This window comes from Haematobia irritans, chromosome 5 (assembly GCF_050003625.1).
Source record: "Haematobia irritans isolate KBUSLIRL chromosome 5, ASM5000362v1, whole genome shotgun sequence".
Taxonomy (NCBI): Eukaryota; Metazoa; Arthropoda; class Insecta; order Diptera; family Muscidae; genus Haematobia; species Haematobia irritans.
In genome coordinates this window covers 83760153-83786137 of record NC_134401.1, presented here as the reverse complement: position 1 = coordinate 83786137, position 25985 = coordinate 83760153, and the positions used below count along the sequence as shown (strand labels likewise).

The 25985-nt window shown below is 34.0% G+C and overlaps 1 protein-coding gene across 8 annotated transcripts in view; it reads right to left on the bottom strand.

Moving 5' to 3' along the window:
* Positions 1-5857: 5857 nt before the first annotated feature.
* Positions 5858-25985, bottom strand: part of pwn (calcium-binding EGF-like domain-containing protein pawn) — a 159900-nt gene continuing 139772 nt past the window's right edge. For 3 of the 8 annotated variants that reach the window (XM_075310973.1, XM_075310974.1, XM_075310975.1), the window contains exons 4-10: positions 15988-18609; positions 15769-15932; positions 12487-12609; positions 11763-12431; positions 11535-11704; positions 11322-11463; positions 5907-6600 (exon numbers count right to left, since the gene is read on the bottom strand). In XM_075310973.1, the coding sequence (XP_075167088.1) occupies positions 6397-6600; positions 11322-11463; positions 11535-11704; positions 11763-12431; positions 12487-12609; positions 15769-15932; positions 15988-18609 (4094 nt within the window). In that variant the 3' untranslated portion in view covers positions 5907-6396. Of the gene's footprint in view, positions 6601-11321; positions 11464-11534; positions 11705-11762; positions 12432-12486; positions 12610-15768; positions 15933-15987; positions 18610-25985 lie in introns of all 8 variants that reach the window. The other 5 variants (XM_075310979.1, XM_075310980.1, XM_075310976.1 and 2 more) reach the window with 5 other exon arrangements.

Genomic DNA, 25985 nt, shown 5'->3' with positions numbered 1-25985 from the left:
CGCCGATATACTGTCGCGACGGTTTTTATTGTATTGGTATAATTGAAAGAATTAAATCAAATACGTTTTTTATTGTTTTTAAGTCCGATGTTAAATCATGCAAATATGAGATACTCATCCACACAAAAATGCCACTCGGCATTATATGAGTGAATGGCTCATATTTGCATGATTTGACATCGGATTTAATCACTCAATTGCTTATAACTTTGTCATTTTCTCCACTCAAAAAAAAAGTTTGCTTGTATCCAAAGATTTTGACCTTCCTTTAAGGATTTTGGTATTGATTCCGAGCCAAAGATGCTGGTTCTTTAAAATAAGGTTTTTTTGCGACTTATCTAGCTTAAATCTAGGATCTATAAAATTAAAATTAGGATACAGATCTCATTTATCAAAGTTTCATTCTACGTTTCCGACATAGTAATAAAGCTATTCACGAAAAAATAAATGCCAGTTTACAAATCCAAATTATGACGGATACTTCGAAGTAAAAATGTTTTCTTAATTCCAAAAAAAAAATTTAAACCAAAGATGCTAAATCCTCAAAATAAGCCTTAGCCTATATTTGAAGTGTTTTTATCTTGAATCTAAAGATTCAATATTTCAGTTAATTTAAGGACGATTTCTTTAAATCAAAAATGTGTTTCTTTACTTTAAGAAAAATTTGCCTTAGTTTAAAGACATGCAACTTTAACGAAGGGACGCAAATTTTCAAAATGTGTGTCCTAAATTTAATGAAAAAAATTTTTGAAGCAAAGATTATAAGCTTTCCATTCGTTTTTTTTTGTTATTGTTGGTTTTGTTCTTTAAGCATTGTTGTTGTTTTTTATTTCAGCTTAAAACCATAAATTAACTAAACTACAAGTGTAGTTTAACCAACAGAGGAAAATAATGTTTGTCAAATTTATTTGGGCAAAGCCCTATAGACTGCAAGATGGTTGGATGGACGTACGTTTAGGAATTACCACATTAGTCATCAGCATCCTCTACTTGCAGCAAAACTATCAACCAATTATCAGAATAAATTCAGGCAGTTCATTAAACCCAACAATGAACCACACTTGAACCGAAAAAAGGTTTTGTATGATAGCCGGCTTATGCCGAAATAAATTCGAAACAAACATATCTCTTTTCCTATGCCACTGTCAAGTGGCTTTCTTTCTTTTAATTAAAATTTCATTCTTTTAAAGCAATTTGTCTTTAATAGTGTGTAAATTGCGCATCCTAAAATTGAGTTTGCGTAATCTTTAATAGGACGTAAATATTTTTTCAGTGTAGTTGATCTTATTTCTTACGTTAAAGAATCATCTTTATGAACATAAAGAGAAACCAGACGGGTTTCCAATGGTTTCTACTTTTCCGGCAGCAAAGAGTCATTGTAAAACACGATTTTTTTTTGAAAGTTCGCCCTATTTTCATCGATAAATTTTGAACCACTTAACATATCACAGATCCAATTATACATGTTTGTTCGTCATCTCAATTCCCAGCATTCAAGTACCAAAGATTACCTAATCACTGTAGTGTTTTTTAGGCTGAAATATTGGCAATAAGAGAGGTGGTGAATTGGCTGAGAAGTAATGTTACAACAAATATTGGCATTAATATATACTCAGACAGTCAACCTGCAATAAAATCCTTGGACTCTGTGTTCCTTAACTCGAAAACGGCCATAGACTGCCGCAAATCTCTCAACGAGATGGCTGAGCAGTACAATATTCACCTAATATGGGTGCCTGGCCATAGGAACATACCGGGGAAATGCGAGGCAGATTTGGCAAGGCTACTATCTTACATATTCCAGGGCCACCTTCAAGCTCTTACTGTGTGAGAAGGCTGTTATGATGGTCAATATTCGATGGGAGAATTGCAAGGGTTGTAACGATACCAAGCAAATATGGCCCCATTTAAACTTAAACCGCACACTAGATATGCTAGTGTTCTCAAGGCGTCAGATAGCATTCCTGATATCTGCTATAACGGGTCGCTGCCTGATAGGCGAATTTGCAAAAACTATAGGTGCGAATTATAATGACTATTGTATAAGCTGTCATGATGTGGAGGAAAAGGAATCAATTAAACACCTCTTGTGTGAGTGTCCTGCTTTTTGTGTAAGGCGTAAGCGAATTTTAGGAGCATATACACCCAGAAAAAAGTGCCTTCGAAACTAAAGGAAAAAATTTTCATCAATATAGTTTATCCATTTTATTTCCATTAAGGTAAATTTTGGTGAAAAATAATAAAATTTACTCGTTTCAGTAAAAAAATCCTAAACTGTAAGCAGTTAGGAATAGTCCATTAACTAGAATAAGGCATGGAATTTTACTCATACTATTTTCTTCGCTGGGTATAAGAATTTACTACTGAAAAAGAAAATTTTATTCACCGATAACAAAGCATTCGTAAAAATAAACAAAAACCGAACTAAAACCAAGTTTCCTAAAAATTAGTAAAATTTCTTATAAAATTATAATTGCGACTTCCTTTATAATAGAAAGTTTTTCATACATACGAACAACACTTGGCATAGAAAAATATTTTAGTTCATTCGTACTAAGAAGTATGCAATCCTTTCAAAACTTAAAGAAACACACTTGTTAGAATATAGGAAATTTTCCTAAATTCCTATTGTCTACCTGTAATCGATACCTGTCATCGTAATCGATGTGTTTGCGCGTGGGTGTAATCGATATATTTGCGCGTCGGTTGTTTTTTTAGTTGGAATCGCGTTGTTTCGGAGAGATTGTTAAAAAATAATATGGTAAAATAATATAATAAATAACAAATAAAATATATAAAATATTTGTTATTTTAAATTAGTGAGAAAAATTTTCGTTTTTTTAAATAAATCTATCAATGTTCGTGATAGTGTATAAAGAAAGAAAACACCAGCAGAATAACAACCCTTTCATTTGTCTTCATTTTGGAATCTTCAATTACCAGGTAATATTCAGTGACGCTAACCTTTTGCAACAAAAATGTTTTATGATTTTTTATATTTGTAGGTATTGAAATTGTAAAAGGAGGACAAAATCGTTAGGCAGCAACTTATTAAAAGTGAAAAGTACAAGAAGAAGAAAAAGTGCGTTTTACAGTTGATAATACCACACGGAAATTGGAAATAGTGGAATAATAAACTAATATTTCAAAGAGATTCGATGCTGTTGATTCTTAATAAATATATTCAATATATAAAACATGTCTTTTATTGAAGATAAAATTGCTTACAGAAATAAATAAAATTGTATTTAAAAACGAAGGTAAGCAGTTCTAATTATGAAGTAAAAGTTTTACCACAAATGTGTAAGATTTGTCGAAATGAATGAAAAAATTTCAATAAAATCATTCCATATATGAATTCAAATTAGTTAAATTTTTTCATTCTGTAGTATAGTGGTACATAAATATAGGAAAATGTTAACTAATATATGGAATGCATTATTCCTAATTTCTACGAAAATCACATCGTTCAAACAAATAAAAATGTCTTTGGCGCTATACGAAGTTCAACTTTCTTCACAATGAGTTCATTTTAACTTAAAGAAGGGGTCACTTTTTTTCTGGGTGTAGCTTTAGATTACTGGCGGACCTGGAAAACGTTAACTTAAGCAGTTTGTTAATGTTTTTGTAGCAATCTGGTTGGTTCCACAAATGTAAATAATAGAGAAGTTTCAGTGGTTAAGACTAGAAGTGCCCATATGTAATAGGTACTTTTAGTTAAATGTGGTATCACAATGGACTGAATAGTCTAAGTGAGCCTGAAATTTAATCGGGCTGCCACTTTAACCTAACCTAACCTAAGTTCCTACAATGATATAATCGGACGAAAAAAGTACAAATAATGGAACATCTCAAAAACTGTTCCAAAAAAGAAATTAACCTTCATTTTCGAATTCAGCAGATCAAAATACATAAGAAAAGTCACCTCTCGTCAAATGTACATTTTCAGTGCAAACTAGTGTAATTTAACAGGGCTCTAAACTACATCTAAGCTATGTTTAACGAATAGAGAAGCATTCTAAGTAACGAACGGTTGAAAAAATCTGAAAAAAAATATTGTCGTGAGGCCAAGGATTTCGTGTCCTTAAAATACGAATGCGTATTTCGCTTAGCATTGAAGACGCATTTCTATGATATGAATTTTTTTCGAGTCTGAATTTTGAAATTAAAGTTGTCGTTAACACGTTTTTAAAGGACTGTGATAGCATACACAGAAAAAAAATATCATATTTCCAATTAAAAAGTTAATTGAAGTTGAAAATTTTTTCAATTAATAAATTAATTGATACAATTAACTATTTAATCATGAGAGAAACATTAAGTTAATTAAGTCAATGATTGAAATTTTTAAAATATTTAATTAAAACATTAATTGATACAATTAACTTTTTAGTCAAATTCGGAAGACTAATTCAGTTTAAAAAAGTGCTGATTTTTTTTTTACTTTTTTAATTAAAAATGTATTTCAAACAATCATTTGTTAATCCAAATAAAAACTCTAAGCTAATCTAACTAAGTAATTAAAAATAGTTACCTTTTTTAATTAATAAAGTAATTGCGTTTTGCAATCAACATCAATTAAATTTTTAATTGAATCAATTAAAAAATTAATTGAATTTTGCTGAAAAAATCAATTAATTTTTTAATCAAGAATTTTTTCTATGCCCAATTAAAACTGTGATTGATACTATCATTTTCGTGATTGAAGACATTTCAATTAAAAAATTAATTGGATTAATTAATTTGGTGATTGAATCAGAGAAAAAATTTTTTGTGTGTATGAAGAAAAAAAAAAAACGCTGAACAATTCAAATTTGCTTTCCTAAATTTAAAAGAAAAAATTTGTTTTGCCACTTAACAGAAATAAATTGCAAATATTTTCTCTCTGGTCAACTTTAACTGAAAAATATTCACCTGTTAAATTCGTAAGTGGCATTCCAGCAAAAAAAGCGTCGCCAAAAAAGTAGTGAAAATGTTCGTTTTGGATCCGGAAGTTGTGCCAAATTGACGCAGAAGCTATGCATTTAACATGGGCTTGTCATAGGGCGGATGTCCACCATTTCAACAGCCACTGCACTGAATTTGTATCACTTCTTAAGGTGTGAGGCGAATTCAGTGTTTTGGATGTGAATTAAGAAATTTTGTGATATTTGACAAGTAAATAATTTTTAATTTTTTTTTTTTATGATTTTTAATGCATTAGAACGCTTGTCTGGAACTTTTGTGATCAATCTGTTTTTAACCTTTTTGAAACATAAAAAATAAATTTCCCATTAAAAATATGAAAAAAGCGAGTTATAAAGAAATTGACTCAAATGAACTTCCTGTGCAGTTAAAATAAAGAACATCTTTGGGAGAGCATTTTTGGAAGTTCTTTTAAAGTTGTGCCTTGAGAAAAACTTCCAAAATTTTTTGCTGGGATATGGAATATATGGCAAAATGACAAATATGTTCATAGAACATTTCAAAAGTTCATTCGCTAACGTAGATATAAGCGAGCTTCATGAAAATGGGGTTGTTATAAAAAACCGATAGCGGCGATTGGCTAATGCGTCGTTAACTTCAATAAGTTTATCCGGACAATAATGCCCGTGTCCAACTTTTCGAGACATATCCCGAATATTGGCCACACTATAAGTTGCGCTCGAACACATTATCGATACTGCAGCTTGTTAATGTGATTGCCAACTTATTTATCGATATTTTTGTTATCGCCGACAATTCGTCGCGTATGGCCCCTCTTTACAGATATTTCGTCCGGATAAACTTATAGTTGGAATGGCGCATTACGCATAATCACCTTTATTGTCCTGTCAGATTTATGTTTTGATTGCCACAACAATAAATTACACCATTATTGTGAAATTGTGAAATTTAATAATTTATTTATTTACAACTTTGTTTTAAATAATTACAATTCTAGGATATTTAAAGAATATGATTAGTACAGTGGTTACCGTAATATAATTATGTTTACATATTGTATATGTAATTAGTATTATTGTTAATGTAACTTCCAATTTAAAGAGCTTAATCCTAGACTTATGTAAATACGTCAAAATATCGTTAAATATATAAAATAAATTATTTTAACAAAATGTTTAAATACACACAAGTATACATACATATATCTATGTTGAACTATTTACAAAGGAAAACATTACTTATGGGACTAGTTCTAAAAGGGTACAATAATCCTTAAAGGATTATTTATAATTTAAAATTAAGCATGAAATATACTTATAATGTACCTTATAAATAAATTGCATTAACTATTTATCTACATTAATAACTATACTAATATTGTTCTCTGTGTCTCTCTCGGTTTTCATGTTTCTTGTTTATGACTTATGGTTGCTTTTGAAGAATTTGTCCTTTAGCTGATGCGATGCGGTTTTACTTCATATAGTAACTGCTAGGCGCTCGTCCAGATGTATACGTACTCATGGGTATGCCCTGCGGACCAGGTATTTGACTTCCTCCTAAGTGTGAATGTGTACTTGAAGGATTTTGGGATCCATATAGGCGATCAACACTGCTGCTACCAATTCCATTAGCAGATGGTTCGTAGTCGACATCATAGTATATACCAGATTGATTCTAAACGAGAAGAAATTGGATATTAATATCTAATAAAATGTATTAAATTACACTTGTAGAAAAGGGCGAGTTAATAGCCTTGAAAAGGTGTTTTAGGTCACAAGGATTATTTTAGTACCTCCCCTTTGGTATTTCAATCGATTTGATTGTATTAAATTCATATTAATTATACCCTGAAAAAAAAGGTTGTGATGAGGCCAAAGATTTCGTGTCCGTAAAATACGAATGTGAATATTGCTTAGCATGGACAAACGTTTTGTCCATGTATTTAAGTGATTCGACTTAATAATGAGTATTTTTACATGAAAAAAATTTGTTTGACTGAGGTCATATTGGCTTTAATAATTCTGAAAAATTAATAAAAGAAAATTTGTGAAAATGAGTTTTAAACATTTATTTTATTCAAAAAGGAAAGAATTAACAAAACTAAGGATTAATTCATGCTGTACTTCCACACCCTCACAAAAAATCGCTTCTGTAACATATACTCCCAAACATATTTTGCTTCAAGCATATACATTTTTGGGTATTGCCCAAACATTTATATGTTTGATCTCTACCAATATATAATATGTTTGAAAGCATATTGGTCTAAACAATGTATGTTAGGGTAGTCTAAGTTCCAAACATTTTGTATTTTTGCATCCAAATTCAATAATGTTGTCTTCCAAAAAACAATATGTTATTATGTGACCATATAATATGTTTGGAAGCATTTTGCACCCAAAAATATTATATGCTTAAAAAAATTCTCCCAAACAATATTGTGCTCAAAATTTTATTTATTTATTTATATATTTACAATCATAATGAATTATGAAAATAAACAGGTAATATACATAGGTGCTAACAACATAGGTTTTCGACCTGAATGCTCAAAATTTTGTTTCTGCCCAATTGTATATTCCCCCACATCTTTCTCACTTCCACGAGATTTTTTAGTTCTTAGCACCTTTTTCTGTAATACAAACATTGTAGAAGAAATTATTCAATTGTATGATTTTTTTATTTTAATTTTACCTTTTGCCGGACGGGGATTCGAACAGCGGACCACACAGTTTGTAAGGATCAAAGAAGTAGCTGATCAATTGCCCAAGGAAAAATAAAATGTTAATTTTGTAATAACAAGCAACAACCACCAACTTAATTCAATATCGCTCCCTGTTAAATAGCGCTCCAAGCTACTAAACACATATATGTTTATAGGCTATTTCTAAATTAATATATGTTTGCATCCAAGCATATTATATTTACAAACATTTTATGTCCCGGATGACTGAAAAATGGGCGAAAGACAATGGTCTTGGGGTAAATCCCGCAAAGACAGAATTAGTCATGTACTGCAAAGATCGCAAAACTCCCACGGTTAGGCCTATTTCCTTAGGGGGTATTGAAATTCCCTTTGGTGATTGTGCAAAATACCTTGGCGTTATTTTGGACAGGAAGCTGAACTTTAAGCTTAATATTGAAGAAAGGGCGAGGAAGGCAACTGTAGCTTTGTACTCGTGCAAAAAGGCAATAGGAAAAAAGTGGGGACTAAAACCAAAAATTGTGCATTGGCTATACACGGCAGTGGTTAGACCTATAATGCTATATGGTGTTGTAGTCTGGTGGCCGACTGGTTTAGATAAAGTTCAGCGTATGGCGTGTTTGTGTATTTCAGGCGCATTCAGCAAGACAGGAACAAATTCCCTTAATGTCATGCTGCATCTATTGCCTTTAGACATTTTGGCCAAACAGTCAGCTGCAACAACGGCTGTGCGGTTGCGCGAACTATCGCTGTGGTCGGAAAAAGGTTACGGTCACAGTTCTGTCCTCAAAACAATGTCAGATGTGCCTAACGTAGTGGATTACACTTTGGCGAGTCCACTTTTCGACAAAAAGTTTGAGACTCTAATCCCCAACAGTGAGGCGTGGTGCACACAGACCCCGGGGAATAAAGAATATATAGATTTCTACACTGATGGCTCCAAATTGGATGGACAAGTGGGTTTCGGAGTATATTCTAATGATTTGGAACTTCAAATAGCGAAAAGATTACCTGATCACTGTAGTGTTTTTCAGGCTGAAATATTAGCAATAAGAGAGGTGGCGAATTGGCTGAGAAGTAATGTTCCAAAAAATGTGGGCATTAATATATACTCAGACAGTCAACCTGCAATAAAATCCTTGGACTCTGTGTTCCTCAACTCGAAAACGGCCATCGATTGCCGCAAATCGCTCAATGAGATGGCTGAGCAGTACAATATTCACCTAATATGGGTGCCTGGCCATAGGAACATACCGGGGAACTGCGAAGCCGATGAGTTGGCAAGGCTAGGGACTACCTTACATATTCCAGGGGAACTAGAATTTGTTGGTATGCCCCTAGCTACCTGTAAGCTCATGCTGCGTGAGAAGGCTGTTATGATGGCAAATGTTCGATGGGAGAATTGCAAGGGTTGTAACGACACCAAGCAAATATGGCCCCATTTCAACTTAAACCGCACACTAGATATGCTAATGTTCTCGAGACGTCAGATATCACTCCTGATATCTGCTATAACGGGTCGCTGCCTGATAGGAGATTTTGCAAAAACTATTGGCGCGAAGTATAATGACTATTGTATGAGCTGTCATGATGCGGAGGAAAAAGAATCAATTAAACACCTCTTGTGTGAGTGTCCTGCATTTTGTGTAAAGCGCAAGCAACTTTTAGGAGCATATAGCTTCAGATTACTGGCGGATCTGGAAAACGTTAACTTAAGCAGTCTGCTAATGTTTTTGGAACAATCTGGTTGGTTCAACAAAGAAAAATAATCAAGAAGGTTCAGCGGTTAAAACTAAAAGTGCCCATATGTAATAGGTACTTTTAGTTAATGTGGTATCACAATGGACTGAATAGTCTAAGTGAGCCTGAATCTTAATCGGGCTGCCACTTTAACCTAACCTAACCTAACCTATGTCCCAAACATAATATGTTCTAACATATTAACATATATGTCCCAAACATGTTATGCTAGTTTATGAACATTATATGCTTGCACTCAAAAATATTGTGTTTAAAAATTTGTGTTCCAAACATATAATGTTTATAGCCAAACATATGAAAAACAGTATTTTTCATCCGTGCAGTGTGTAGAAAAATTGCATGCGGTAAATTGCTCCCTTTGCAAACAATATTTTCGTTTATTTTTTATGAAACTTGACAATGAAAGTACTCGTTTACTGATGGTAGATGTCAGACTAAAAATGAGACAATCGTCACAACGCTTCTAATAAATTCGGGGTATTTGCATAATGCACCAAATTTCAACGGGATGAGATAAAATTTGCTCTTTCAAGAGGCTCCAGAAATCAAATTTGGGCTCCAGGAATCAAAACACCTTGGAATTCAGAATAAGGAAAATAGAATTGTAGTCGATATCCAGCATTGCCAGAATTGTTTCACCCGGGTTCAAAGATTTTGTGCACTAATGATTTTGGTATTGATTCCAGGTCAAATTTGAATTTATTCGTTTTTTAGCTTTTTCTTCATGAGCTATCGAAGTGTTTTAAAAACGTGCTAACGACAATAAATTTCCAAATTCAGACTCGACTTCAAGTAGAAATTATTCTATGTATCAAGTAAAATACGTCTTTAAAATAACGTGTTGAAAAACATCTTCTATTTTTTAACGCTTTTTTGGTTTGTGGTCAAGGTACAAACACTCCACAAATTTAATGACTATTTCATTAATTTTAAGAATTTTTCAGAATTGGCCCTAGCCTAATTTTTAAGTTGAATTACTTAACTATCAGGACACTGTCAAACAGACTTTGTCGACTTTTGGACAAGGAAAACAGTTTATATAAGATAAAGTCACAAATGATATTATAAGCAAAATTCGCGTTCGTATTTTAAGGACATGAAATCTTTGACTTCACGACAATATTTTTTCAGTGCAACTCACATCTACTATTTGAACTTAGTAATAACATAATAACTTGAGAATATTATAATAACATAAAAAGGACACCATAAACGAGTCAAATGCTAATATTCCTAATAATTTACTGACAGTTTATCTAAGGAGTTTGTATGGTAATAGTAGATTTAAACTTTACGTTAAGTTTTACCAATATGGGGAAAAAACTTTACAACAAGGGTATTTGCTGCAAAAATGACCCACATAATGGCGGGAATCATAATTAATGTTTCAATTGAGCTTTGAAATATGTGGAAAACCTTATTCTGGAAGCAAGGCTTAAGCCTAGTACTAAGATCACGTTTTCGGGCGAAAAACTGTTAGCGCGGAATAAATGCGAAATATTTGTTTTGAGCATTTTTCAACATATATTTATACAATCCTGGATTTTTCGCACGAAAAAATAGGAGGGCATATTATTTCGCATAAATAAGTTAACATCTCTGGATTTGAGACGCTATTTACGGAGTTAGATGAAGATATTCGGTTTTCGCAGAAACGAACTTAGTACTAAGCATTAGATAAAATCGCCGTTTTATCCATATTTCAATAGAAACATGTCGACAATAAAAAAACTAAAAATAGCTAAAACGGTCATTAAAAAAGCCAGAAAAAAAGCTAAATGCATTTTTTCCCCGCTAAACGACTTCAAAAAAGCCAAATCTAGTGGGAAAATAGCTAAATTGGCAACGTTGCATTTTGTCTTTTGTAATTAATTAAATTACGGGTTTGAATCAAGTAACCGTGGAGTAAATCTTCAAATGGTATACCTACCGCTATACTTCCATTACTTCGTGACTTTGGTCTAGGTACTTGGAAATTCCTTCCTAGTAAATCTGTACGATCTTCTTCTTCACTTGAACTCGAATTATCCAAGGTTCGCATACCATTCGAACGAGAGCCGAGTCCCAATCTTCTGAAAGAAATTCTCATTAAATATTGTCAATCGATTAGATGGCCTCTAGGGCATGAAAAATCTATACGCACTCATACCGTGGCAATGGAACAGGAGGAGCCAGAGTGTTGTTCTGGTGATGCATTTGTTGCATGGTACTTTGCATTGACATACCACCCATGGTACCCATACCGAGGGTTTGTAAGTTTGGATAAGCAAACATGGCCGAGGAAGGTCGTGTTGGTCCACCTATGGGTTCAGCCTGTAAATAAAGGGCTCAGTCAATAAAAATACTAGATTTGATGGACATTATATCTTACGCCGTAGTGATTTGTCTGTGCCATAACATCTGCAATTTGGGCCCATCGCATGCGATCTTCTAAAGTCACTTGATAGCCCGCCTGTGGCAAAGCAGCCGATTTCAAGGGTGCTGTATTCATGTAACCAAATACTGGTGAACCTATGGCGTTCTTCTGTTCCCTCTGCCATCTACGTGACCACATTATCAAACAAACCAAAGTCAGAACGATTATAATAACGGCCAACACAGAAGCTCCAATAGCCACACCCAAGACTTCTCCATCGATTTCACATTGACCACCATAGTGGCTAGAATCACAGGTGCATATTTGATTGCCCTCTTCGTTGTAGCTACAAACTCCACGACTATTACAGTATGTCTCCGGACATGTTTGACATTCGCGACCCGATCGCAGAGGTTGATCGGACCAAAGATCCTTTGTGCCATCTGGACAAGTACAACGATAACTACCCCATGTGTTAGTACAAGTGGCAGTTGGATGGCAATCATTGAGATCGCGCGAATGACATTCGTCTAAATCGCGCAATGCTGATATGGCACCTTCGGGCGAACTTACGAACAAAACGGAATTTCCGATGTTGTTATTGCGCCTATGGAGAACGCCCAGTAAATGTTTCTGTACATCACTGCGTAGATTGGGGCGTAGGGTTTCCACACTCTCATCCAACTGCAAGGAAATTGCAAGCATTTTATTCCAGATATATCGATTGGATTTCACTTACCTTAATTGTGAGATTGACGAAAACGCCACTTCCACCCAGATTTGGATCACCACGGTAAATATTGTTGACTTTGGCTTCCATAAATTCATCCGAATATGGGGTCATGGACATTGCAGAATCGAGCTAGAAAATGTGGAATATATTAATTATGGACATGAGCTGTTGATGAAATGGCATAACAGGTATATTAGTAATAAGGTGGGTCGAAGTAAACCTCCAACAAATGTTCCTGATGTCATATTTGACATCTCTATATATATTTGCTTTATAGGCTCTCTGTTTACATATCACAGTAAATCGGACACATAGCTTTATTGTGATATCTAAAAAAAGACCAAAGTTAATATAAGACGAAGAGGACTCAAATTTGTACACATTATGCTGATCATAAATGTTTTGGAAACATATGTTAGAACATATTATGTTTTGGGCATCGAATATAATATGTTTGGATACAATTATTTTTGAAATTTCTTGCAAACAAATATATATTTCGAGGTGTCAGAGAGAAAGAAATAAGAATGGCGAGAATGGCCAAAATTTCAGATTGCGTACAAATTTCTATTAAAGTCAACCATATAGTATTATTTGGGTTGTGGTAACAGTTGCCGATGGCAAGATTTCTAAAAACTTATTAAAATTGTCTTCTAAATTGCCCATATAGTTTCTATGTTAGATAAACACAAGTATATTCGAATCTTATTCCATCACCATCACATCAAAATCGCTTCTGTAATATATACCCAAAACACATTTTGCTTCAAGCATATCTATTTTCAGGATTGGTCCAAATAAAACATTCTTTGTATTGTTCAAACAAATTATGTTTCACCATAGGGCATAACCTGGTAGTAAAAAATTTTGAATGAAATTTTCTGTGTGTGGATATATTTTTAAGGTTAAATACTTCCATTATTTTACTTGCCGCATACTCTCTAGGTCTCTCTTTCTAGACACATATATGTTTATTGGCTATTTCCAAATTAATATATGTTTGCATCTAAGCATATTATATTTACAAACATTTTATGTCTCCAACATAATATGTTCTAACATATTAACATATATGTCCCAAATTTATTATGCTAGTTTATGAAAATTATATCGATGTCTACATTCCAAAGTGCGCTAAGTCTAAAAAGTGAATTTTACAGGAAACAAGAAACAAGTTTTGTTTTTTGAAATTTCTCAAAACCCGTATAAGATAGAAATTCCCTTATTTTCGGTCTTAAAACCATATTTTTCAATTTTTTTTAGTATGTACGAACTCAAAATAGTGATAATAGAACATAGCTAAAAATGACTTAGACCACTTTAGACCAAACAAACCTTTCTGCCCTTTTTGGGTTGGACATTTTTTAAAACTTTAGTCAAAGGCTAAGTCCAATATTAACCATAACTTTTGATAGAAGTGTCCAATAAATTCGAACTTTTGACAGGATGCAATTCATCCGAATAAAAAACAGCGAACCCCATCAAAACATGCTAAGTCGACTTAGCGCACTCAGGAATGAGGGCATCGATATGCTTGCACTTATAAATATTGTGTTACAAAATTTGAGTTCCAAACATATAATTCTTACACCCAAACATATGAAAAACAGTCTTTTTCGTCCGTGCGTGGGTTACGTACAAAGTCCTACTAAAGACTGCCATCCACAAACGAATTACTTGAGTTGTGGTAACAGTAACCGGAAGCAAGGTATCTTAAAACTTTTTAGCATTGTTATCCTAATTGTAAATTGTACACTTGATGAGAGTCAACTTTTCTCATGTATTTTGATCTGCTGAATTCGAAAAAAAATGTTTAAAAATTTTTAATGGAAGAGTTTTTGAGATATGAGATTAAGATGACGAATAATCGTGTATAATTGGATCTATGATAAGTTAAGTGGTTCAAAAACTATCGATGCGAAAAATTCAAATTTTCAAAAAAGATCGTATTTTACAATGAACCTTTTCCACCATAAAAGTATCTACCACCGGTTTCTCTTCATGGTCGTATAGATGATACTCTAACGTAAGTCGATTTTCTTCTAGTTGGTCTTATTACTTACGTTAGAGTATCATCTCATACGACCATGGAGAGAATTTTTTTTAATGGTTTATACTTTTCTGGCGGAAAAGGTCCATGTAAAATTTTTTTTTTTTGAAAATTTGCCTTTTTCGCCTCCATATTGTTTGAACCACTTAACTTATCACAGATTATAAACCAATTATAAACTATTATTCGTCATCTTAATACCTTTCATCTCAGTACCAACAACAATATAATCGGACATTTTTAACTCGAGATATAATTTGTTTCGTGAAAAAAGAGCGAAAAACTAAAAATAACGGGATATCTCAAAAACTGTTCCATAAATTTTTTTTTCGAATTCAACAGATCAAAATACATAAGAAAAGTTGCCTGTCATCAAGTGTACATGATTTTTTTGTAAACTAGTGTTATTAGAAAGCATATAATGTCATCTCATACTAAATTTCAAATGGGTTGGATGAACTTTCAGGAGGTTCAGAAGTCAAATCTGAGGATCAGTAATGTAAGGTGGTCCGATATGGCCCATTTGTAATACCATCCGATCTATATCAATAATAACTACAGTGAACCCTCTGAGAAGTGGACACACACGGTCTCCTAAATGTTGTCCACAGAGGTGTCCCGCTATAAGGTTAATTTTTATGTGTTAAAATGCAAACGTCGACAACTGTCCAGTTTTGGCAGTTGTCCGGTTTTCAGAGTGTCTAAGTTTGAGAGGTTTCACTGTACTTGTGTAAGCATCAAGATATACAAGATATCAAGATATATACTTTATAGGGTCTGAGACCAATATGTTGATGCGTTACAAACTGAATGACAATGTTAGTATACCTCCTATCCTATGGTGGAATGTATACGAATTTGGTGATATTTTCGCCTGTATAGCACTTATTAAGTACTTATTAAGGAGCCATTGTAATTAATGCCGATTCTCAGATCAAAAAAATACAGCTTAGGATCTGGAAAACGTTAATTTAAGCAGTCTGCTAATGTTGTTGGAATAATCTGATTGGTTCAACAGAAGAAAATAATCGAGAAGGTTCAGCTGTTTAAAACTAGAATTGCACATATGTAATAGGTATTTTTAGTTAATGTGGTATCACAATGGACTGAATGAGCTTGAAACTTAATCGGGCTGCCACTTTAACCTAACCTAGGAATAAAATAGTCTGTATGAGGGAGATCTATGATCTAAGGAATATTTGTCTGCATCCTCTTAAATCATACGAGTCAATACTTACAGCTCGAACAGATTCAAAACTTAGCTGTCCATAGGGTTCACTTGTACGATCGGCCAATTTGTTATCCCAAACAATTCGATGCTCGTAGATTCGATCTACACGCATACCAATATAGAACGTAATAACTCTACGACATGGTTCACGATGTTTTCTCCGAGAATAGCCTAAAAAGAGATTGAGGGGAAATCAGGCTTCATGGACATTTCATTTCAAACTTACCAGGTCTGCAATGACAACTGGAGACGCCATTCTCTGTTTTACAGTACTCGTGTTGGGCTTGGTCACAGGTCGAATCGTCACCCACAATGCATGTATCAATGCGCACTGGAGGCTGTGTAGTTCGTGGTCTATAGTGAGGACGAGTGGTTCCAACATTTGTGGTTGTTGGCAGTGAGTGCACAGGTTTCACATTTTGCGGTTTGTTGGTGTGGATATCCACGATTTCGGTTTCGGCTACACCATAACCTGATCCAGGGGTATTCTTCTGTGTAACTGGAGTGCTACTACTACCACCACTAGGGCTGCTGTTGAGACCAACCACACTTTGGACAGGATTACTAGTTGAGGAAGAAGCTGGCACTGGTGGACCTATTGGAACGCTGGGCAATTGTGGTATTGCTGTTGCAGGTATATGGGGTTGCACATTGGTCGGTGGATCTGTGGGATCACCAAAAAGATTGATGTAAGTACGCTTACCATCTATGGAAACAAAACCATCATCACCTGAGGCCGATACAATGATATCAGCTCCCGCACCACCTCCTGCCTCATAAACTCCATAGGGTTTTATGTTAATTGTCTGTTGGGAGCCGCCTTGAGAGCCAGGCCCCTGGATAGCCGACAATGTAACATCGAAAATTTCTCCATAACCTGGTGGCAATTGCTGTCTAGTTGGCTGAATATTTACAGGTGGTACTGGATTATGGGGTATTTGAGGTTGAGGTGGCCGCTGAGGTCTAGGTCGACCACCAGGCTTAAATTCTGGATCATCCAAAACAATACCGGGACGTGGTTGGTACTGTGGTGGTACCGGGGGTGTTGGAGTTGTTAGGTGGGCTTGGTTTTGGTTATTGGAGATGGGTGTAGTTTCAGTAGTGGTAGTAGTAGAAGTAGTGGTGGTTGTGGTAGTAGAACTAGTAGAAGTGGTTGAGGTAGTAGAGGTGGTAATGGTAGTGGGAGCAGAGGTTATTGGTGTAGGAACAATGGTTGTCTCTAGGTCTATATGAGACACTGAGCTAATCGCGCTAGTTTCGGTCCACTGCTCTTCTCTGGTCAAGGGTTTGGTTGAAATTGCTGAAGCTTTCATTCTCGTAGCTTGGGATGCATGGACCGAAGAGTAGGTGCTTTCTAATTCAGGAGTTTTACTGGCTGTCATGAAGATGACCTCATCACCTGTGGTATCGGGGCCAGTAGTTTCCGTCGCATCCATTGGCATAGGTAAATATTGGGAATTCATTTGCACCTCCGGCTGAGGAATCTCGGAACTGGTTGGTAGGCGTTCCGAAGAGTGCTTCTTTTTATCGGAATTTTTATGTTTATTGGGCTTCTTTTTCGACGAATGATTTTGATCTTCCTTTTTGATAGGTGCTACGACCGGAGCAGAGGGAGTTGTGGAAGGTGTAGATGTCGTAGGCACCGGCGGTTTATATTCGGCAACAACATCGTCTGGTACGTTGTCTCCATCATTGTCGGATACCTCAATATACTGAGTATTTAAATCTTCGCCGGAGAACTCGGAATCGTAAGAAGTATCAGTGGGAGTGGGATTATCAAATACTTCCCCATTTGTCGTTTCTCTGGTGGGAATTGGTATGGGTCCCGTAGCCTGGGTGCTAGGCACACCGCTTCCAGGGTTCTCCTCCTCTTGTGGCGGTTGCATTTCCGAAGGAGGTATAGGTTTATATTGGGGAATGGGTCTACGTCCTCCAATTGACGTTGTAATAGGTGGGCGTGGTTTATTACGGTGCCATGGAGGTCTACTACTTACAAATCCCGGTCGAACGGGAACAATTTGCTCTGGTATAGGGACTCCCGTAATGAATGGCCTTTCGGGACGATCAAAAGGATAAGGTGGAGGCCGGTTAGAGGAAGGCCCTTGATTCTTATGGCCCTCATAGTCAATGGGTAGAGGCTGGACATCGGAAATTCTGGGTGGACCACGATTATTAATCCGACTAGCTGTGGGGCGACGACCTCCTTGGGTATTAGCATGGACATTAACGTTGCCATTTAGCAGTTTCACAATGCCTGTAATTATATCCTGGATATCAGGATTGGGATTTTGGCGAGAGTTATGTGTCGATGCGGTAACAGTAGCTGCTGTCGATGTCACAGAGCTGGTGTTGACCAAGGGAGTTTGGGACCCCGACATGGGTTGTCGAAGGTCCCCATTCACTAAAAAAGGACCGGTGGTGCTGGCAGCTGTAGTAGCTAAATTGGCGGCCTTTCCACTACGAATTTTGCTCGTTGTCTCCATATTCTCAGTTTCATGTTCAAAGGAACTTGTCGGTTTGATGTTATATTGGAAGTAACGCCCTGAATCGATGCCTTCCTTCTCAGAATCTTTCTCAGGAAATTGTACATCGTTCTGGCTTACAGTGGGAAACTTTTCGTTAACAATTGGTAAAGCTGATCGTAGTACACGCGAATGGCTTTGTGTTTCATTTTCTCCAGAAAGTATTGTGGATTGCACTACGGCCTCCGATGTGGTTGCAGTTAATTGATCACTGGTGCTAGCTGCTAAAAAGTGTTCCGACGTTGATATGAGCAATGGATTAATGGCAACGAGACCCTCATGACTGGAGGATTTTGGAGATATTTGGGATATATCATGGACACATTCTGCAAGCAAAACAAAAGAAGAAAGAAATATGAATTAATACAAAAAATTTCCTAATTTTGTTTTTTTTTGTTCTTGTCTTCATTACTTCTTAGTAACAAACTCATTACACACAATTTAACGATAATGAATTTCGCAGAGTTGTGAAACCAGTTTGCCAACTGAATCAACCCAAACCATTTCGTAGCGAATTTAACACTGAATTATGTGAAGTAACATAAAATCTCAAATAGAGGTCTTTAATTATTCTCAGAATATAAATGAAATGTAAACTTCTTGGATATTGCAATGATGTAGTAATCTGCTATGATATTCTTCCATTTCTTACAGTTAATTTTAATTAAGTGGCTTACAGTGGTATCGAAAAGAAAATTCTTTAATACTACTGAGAGCAAAATATAGTAAGACTATTTGATAAAATTTTCAGGCGGAATCCATCCGTCAAAATTTATTTTTATATTGGTATGGGAGCCACCGTGTGCAAGCCCCGTGGTGACGGAACGCAAAAAAATGATGGGCGATATTTTATACACTCTGAGTAATGGTGGTGACATTTCTGAGAGCATTAAAGCTTCTCTTAGTTTGACCGTATTGCGAAAGACTAAACATAGAATCGGGCAGCACTTAGTGATAAGAGAGAAGATTACAATGAACTGAATAGTCTGTGAGCCTAAATAACATAACCTAACGTAGTAAACCCCCCATTCTATGGTCCTATCAATCAAATCCCAGAAGTGTGTTTCCTGTTGCGAAAAAGGACAAATATTGCTGCAAAACTCCCAATATGATGGCTGACAGGTAAATATTCACTTAAAATGGGTCACATGATCCTACCCAGAAAAAAATAGTTTTTTGCTTTCAATCCCGAAATTAATTGATTTAATTAATTTTTAAAAGAAATTGCTGAAATCATGGATTGTCGACCACGATCGATCTATCTATGTCCGTCCGTCCGTCTCTTGAAATCACGCTAACTTCCGAACAAAACAGGCTATCGACTTAAAACTTGGCACAAGTAGTTGTTATTGATATAGGTCAGATAGTATTGCAAATGGGCTATATACGTATAGCCTCCATATAAACCGATCCCCAGATTTGGCTTTCGGAGCTTCTTAGAGAGGCAAATTTCATCCGATTCCGTTGAAATTTAGCACGTGGTGTTAGTATATCGCCTCCAATACCCAATAGTGGTCCATATCGGTCCATAATTATATATAGCCCACATGTAAACCGATTCCCAGATTTTGCTTACGGATCCTCTTGGAGCCAATTTTTTTTTCGTCCGATCTGGTTTAAACTTGGTACGTGGTGTTTTTATATGGTCTCTAATATTCATGCAAAAATTGGTTCATATTGGTCCATAATTATATATAGCCCCCATATAAACCGATCCTCAGATTTGAATTCCGAAGTCTCTTAGAGGAGCAAATTTCATCCGATTCGGTTAATGTTTGTACGATGTGTTAATATATGGCCTCTAGTAACCATGTGAAAATTGGTCCATATCAGTCCATAATTATATATAGCCCCCAGATAAACCGAACCCCAGATTTTACTTCTTGAGCCTCCTGGATAAGCATATTTCACCTTTTCCTGCTAACCCTCATGGCCCCCATATTTCACCTCTGGCTCTCTAATTACCGCGCAAAAATTGGTTCATATCGGTTCGTAATTATTTATAGACTCCCCTATATATACCAAGGTCAAGAACAGAATTATATAGGTATTTAATTTGCCTTTTTTGTCTCACATACCGCATATGGACTAACTTCCAGACGACGATTTATACGACTTTTCTTCCAAATGAAATTTTATATAAACATACATTTGGTTCTAACAGTAAAGAAATTTGTTTGGTGGAAAAGTATATACTTTTTTGCATCTTCCCTTATATATTCCTTTTTGGTAGTTCTAAGCATTTTTTCAGTAATGCAAACACACTGAAAAAAAAGCATACTCGGTTCCAAAGATTTTGTCTTTACTTTAAAAAATTTGGTATTGATTCCGAGCCAAAGAAGCGGAGAATACAAGTAACGATACTTTTAAGACACAATTCTCTTTTAAATTTAGGTTTTGTGTACTTGCATCTAGGAAGCAAATTTTAATTTTTCGCTTTCTAAGCTTTTTTTCTTCATATGCTATCAAAGTCCTTTAAAAACGAGTTAACGGCAACTTTATTTTCCAAATTAGGACTCGACTTCCAGTAGAAATTATGCTATGTTTGAAGTAAAAAACTTCTTTAAAATAAAGTTTTGAAAAACATGTCCTATATTTGAACAATTTTTTGCTTTGTAGTCAATATGCAAAAAGACAACAAATTTAAAGACAATTTCATTAAATTTAAAGAATTTTTCTGAATTATTAAAGTCAAGTTGACCTTAGCCCAAACATTTTTTCTTTCATGTTACGATACTCATTTTTAAGTGAAATCACTTAATTATAAGGACAATACGACTTCGATGAAAAGTTTATCGACTTTTGAACAAGGAAAAAACTTTATATTAGAAAAATGCGTCTGCTATGCTAAGCAAAATTTGCATTCGTATTTTAAAGACATGAAATCTTTGACATCACGACAACATTTTTTCAGTGCGGAGGAAAGTATCATTTCTTTGGCTGTACGACAACGACAATTTCATAAACATAAAGCAATTACCCATAATGTTGAACAATGATAAGTTCAAATCAAAACTTTATGACATTTGACTCTCCATAATAAATCAACAAAACTAACCCACATGGTCCTCAAGATGATGGTCTTAAATTGTTATCCTTTCAACCCCTTAGCCATAAAGATCTTTGTTTATATGATAATCCAGGAATAAATGACATGCTCTAAAACATTAAATTGATTATTTTATCGTTTTTTGTTTATATTAGAGACAATAAATTATGTTGCAAGTTGAAGCAATCTCTCCGTGATATGCCGTTGGGGCATTATGACGTTTATACCATTTTCCTTTCATTTTTCATTTTCACTTTCATTTGAAAATACAAGTAGCCATAGAAGTAAAGACCACCCCCTTACATCACGTACATTGTCGATTTAAAATGATATCGAACAACAACAGCGTTGAAGTAAATGATATTGGAAGCTGGTTTTTGCCAATGACTCCCCAATGGAATATTTTATGACCATATGACTATGAAAATATTTGTTTCCAAAGGAAAATGAAATAATTTCTTTTATTATTGTGTTTATTTTTTTGTTTTTTTTTTTTTTTTTTCATTAAAACCCCTGCATAGGCCTCAGACAATATTCGTAATATTGTGCAATTATCAATAAGTAAAAGTGGTTTAACCACAAGCCCAATGTCACCGAAGATATAGCAGCCAGCCGCAGTCATATGAGTAGTTAGTCACCGATTTGGTCCAGTGCACTCGACCACAATCAAAATTGGTAGAGAAATGTTTACATGGTAACCCATGTAAAATGGTATTCACATTCAATGCCTCTCGATATTGAAAAATAACGTTGCGCATGGTTACTTTTATGTCAAATTAAAATTGAATATCCTATCTACGTTGGATAAACTATGTCGGTGGGTTAATTAAATCTGTAACGATTTTCCATAAAAAGAAATTAAATTGTAACAATAACCAATTTTAATTGAAATATGCATGAATCAATTTTATAAACAAATTAAGCCTGATTGAGATACAAGTTAAGCCTGATTGAGATACAAATCTACACTCGAAAAAAGTTAACTTGAATCCAAAGATTCAGATATTTTAGTGACTTATCTGGTTTTAAATCTTGGATCAATAAAATTAAAATTAGGATACAGATCTCATTTATCAAATTGTCACACTGTTTTCGAGGTATATTAATAAAACTATTCACGTACAAACAAATGCCAGTGTAAAAATCCAAATTATAAGGGATACTTTAAGGCAGTGAAGCCATGCGTAGGGAAAAATCCTTTTTTTGTAGGGATTTTTTTTCCTAAAACTACATCTGTAGAAAAAAAGGACAGATTTTTCATTTTTTCTACAAATGTAGGGAATTTTTCCAATTTCCAGAGTTTTCTACATTTTGCACCAAGAAGAGTACTTTTCCTTAATATTCCAGGTATTTGAAGATCCAACATATATGGTAGTCAAAGCTTCAACTAATGGAATACGCAATTCACCGCTAACGATGTTATTGATTTTATTTAGAAAAGTTCAGCGGTACCGTTAAAAGATGTTTTTGCATTGGTATTTAATTACAAATGCGTAAATAGATTTCATTTGCAGGAATTAACGCTTCCATTAAGGTTCATAAAAGGTGATGGCTTCCTCAACTTGGTGCCTCTCAATATTTTCTAATACAAAGGTCACTTGCAGTGCATACGCGGATTCGTGTTCATAAATTTAAATATTATACAGGGAAAAAAAGGGAATTTTTAGGAGCCGCGTAGGGAATTTTCAAAAAACTTCATGGCATCACTGCTTTAAGGGATACTTTAAAGTAAAAAATGTTTTCTTAATTCAAAAATAAAAAACAAACTTTAAACCAAAGATACTAAATCCTCAAAATAAGTATTAGCCTATATTTGATCTTATATTTTATATTTTATGTTAAATCTAAGAATTCAATATTTCAGTTAATTTAATGATGATTTCTTGAAATCAAAAATGTGTTTCTATACTTTAAGGTGAATTTGCCTTAGTTAAAAGACATACCACTTTAAGGGAGGGACTCAAATTTCCAAAAGTTGGGTCATAAATTTAATATTTTTTTAAGCAAACATTACAAACTTTATTTTATATAAAATTTCATTATTGTAAAGAAATTTGTCCTTAATATTTTGTAAATTACGCATCCTAAAATTTACGTTGAGCAATCTTTAATATCATCTAAATATTTTTGTCAGGGTGTGTTCTATGAAATTAAAATTAGGATACATTTCTCATTTATCGAATTTCCATTCTCTCGTTGCAATATATTAAGAAAGCTTTTCATGTATATAAATGCCAGTAAAAAATCTGAATTATAAAAGCCTGATTTAAAAAAAAAAAAAAAAAAAAAAAACAAAAACTTTAAACTAAAGATGCAAAATCCTTACTTTGAAGCTATTTTATTTTTAAAACAAAGGTTTAATTTTTCAGTTAATTTGAAAATTATTACTTTAAATTTAAAGTGTATTTCTTTACTTTAAGGGAAATTTGCCTTACTTCAAAGAAATATGATTTTAACGGAATTTCAAAGATTAGCAAATTAAAAATATACTTTAAAAAAAAAAATTATAAATTTTCTTTTCATTATGAACTTTCTTTAATTAAATTTACTTTGACCCAAAGATTTTGATAGTTTTCCCTTAAGGATTTTGGCTTTTGTCAGTGCCAAAGACGTGGCTTCTTTAAATTAAGGAAATACTTAAGAGCGTAACCCAACTTTACATCTATGGTCTATAAAATTGAAAATTGTTTACCTATACAAATAAAATATCACCAAAATATTTCCAATTAAAATTAAAAAATTAATTGATACAATTATCTTATTACTCAAATTAGCAACATTAAGTCAGTTAGTACAATGATTGAAAATGTTTAAATTATTAGTAAAAAAGAAAATTGATACAGTTGTTTTTAATCAAACTCAGAAGACAAAGTCAGTTAAATAATTATTGACTTTGTGTTTTTGATAAAAAAAAATAATTGATGAAATCAATTTTTTAATCAACCTAAGAACATAAAGTTAGTTTAAAAAAATTGTAAAAATTTTCGCTGTTTTTACTAAACAATTAATTGTTTCAGTTGACATTTTAATTAAAAAATTTAATCGATATCGAGTGTAAACCCCAATTTACTGATATAATAACAAAGTTAATCGGAAATTGGATTGAAGTTTAACTAAATAATTAAAAAAACTGAGTTTTTCATTCGACATCAATTAAAGTTTTGATTGAATCAATTAAAAAATTAATACAGTTTTGCAATAAAATAAAATTTTTGATTGAAACAATTAAAAAGATAATTGAAATTTTCAAATCAAATCAATTCATTTTTAATAAAAACAAGTATATATGGCCGTAAGTTCGGCCAGGTCGAATCTTATATACCATCCACCATGGATTGCATAGAAACTTGTACTAAAAACTGTCCTCCACAACGAATTACTTGGGTTGCGGTAACACTTGCCGATGGCGAGGTATCTTAAAACTTCTTAACACCGTCTTCTCAATTGTAAGTTAGTCCGTACGGGGTATATATTAAACAAAAAAAAAAAACGATTAAATACGTATATAATTCAGTTTGACAAAATTTTCTATAGAAATAAAATTTTGATAAAATTTTCTATAGAAATAAAATTTTGACAAAATTTTCTATAAAAATAAAATCTTGACAAAATATTGTATAGTAATAAAATTCTGACTAATTTTCTATAGCAATAACATTTTGACAAAATTTTCTATAGTAATAAAATTTTGACAAAATTTACTATGGAAACAAAATTTTGGTAGATTATTTTTGGGGATCGGCTATATATAACTATAGGCCCATATGGACCAATTTTGGCATGGTTGTTAGCGGCCATATACTAGCGCAATGTACCAAATTTCGCCACGTACCAAATTTCAACCGGATCGGGTGAATTTTGCTCTTCCAAGGGGATCCGGAGTTCAAATCTGGGGATCGGTTTATATGGGGGCTATATATAATTATGGACCGATGTGAACCAATTTTTGCATGGCTGTTAGAGACCATATACTAACACCATGTACCAAATTTCAGCCGGATCGGATGAAATTTGTTTCTCTTAGAGGCTCCGCAAGCCAAATCTGGGGATCGGTTTATATGGGGGCTATATATAATTATGCACCGATGTGAACTAATTTTTGCATGGTTGTTAGAGACCATATACTAACACCATGTACCATATTTCAATCGAATCGGATGAATTTTGCTCCTCCAAGAGGCTCCTCAACCCAAATCTGAGCGTCGCTTTATATGGGGGCTATAAGTGAAAGTGGACCGATATGGCCCATTTGCAATACCATCCGACCTACATCAATAACAACTACTTGTGCCAAATTTCAAGTCGATAGCTTGTTTTGTTTGGAAGTTAGCGTGATTTCAACAGACGGGCGAACGGACGAACGGACATGCTTAGATCGACTCAGAATTTCACCACTTTATACACTGAAAAAAATATTGTCGTGAGGTCAAAGATTTCATGTCTTTAGAATACGAATGCAAATTTTGCTTAGCATGTAAGACGCATTTCTCTAATATAAAGTTTTTTTCCTTGTCCAAAAGTCAATAAGCTTTTCAATGAAGTTGTATTGTCCTTACAATTAAGTGATTTTACTTAAAAATGTGTATCATAACATGAAAGATAAAATTTTTGGTGTAAGGTTAACGTGACTTTAATAATTCAGAAAAAATTTTT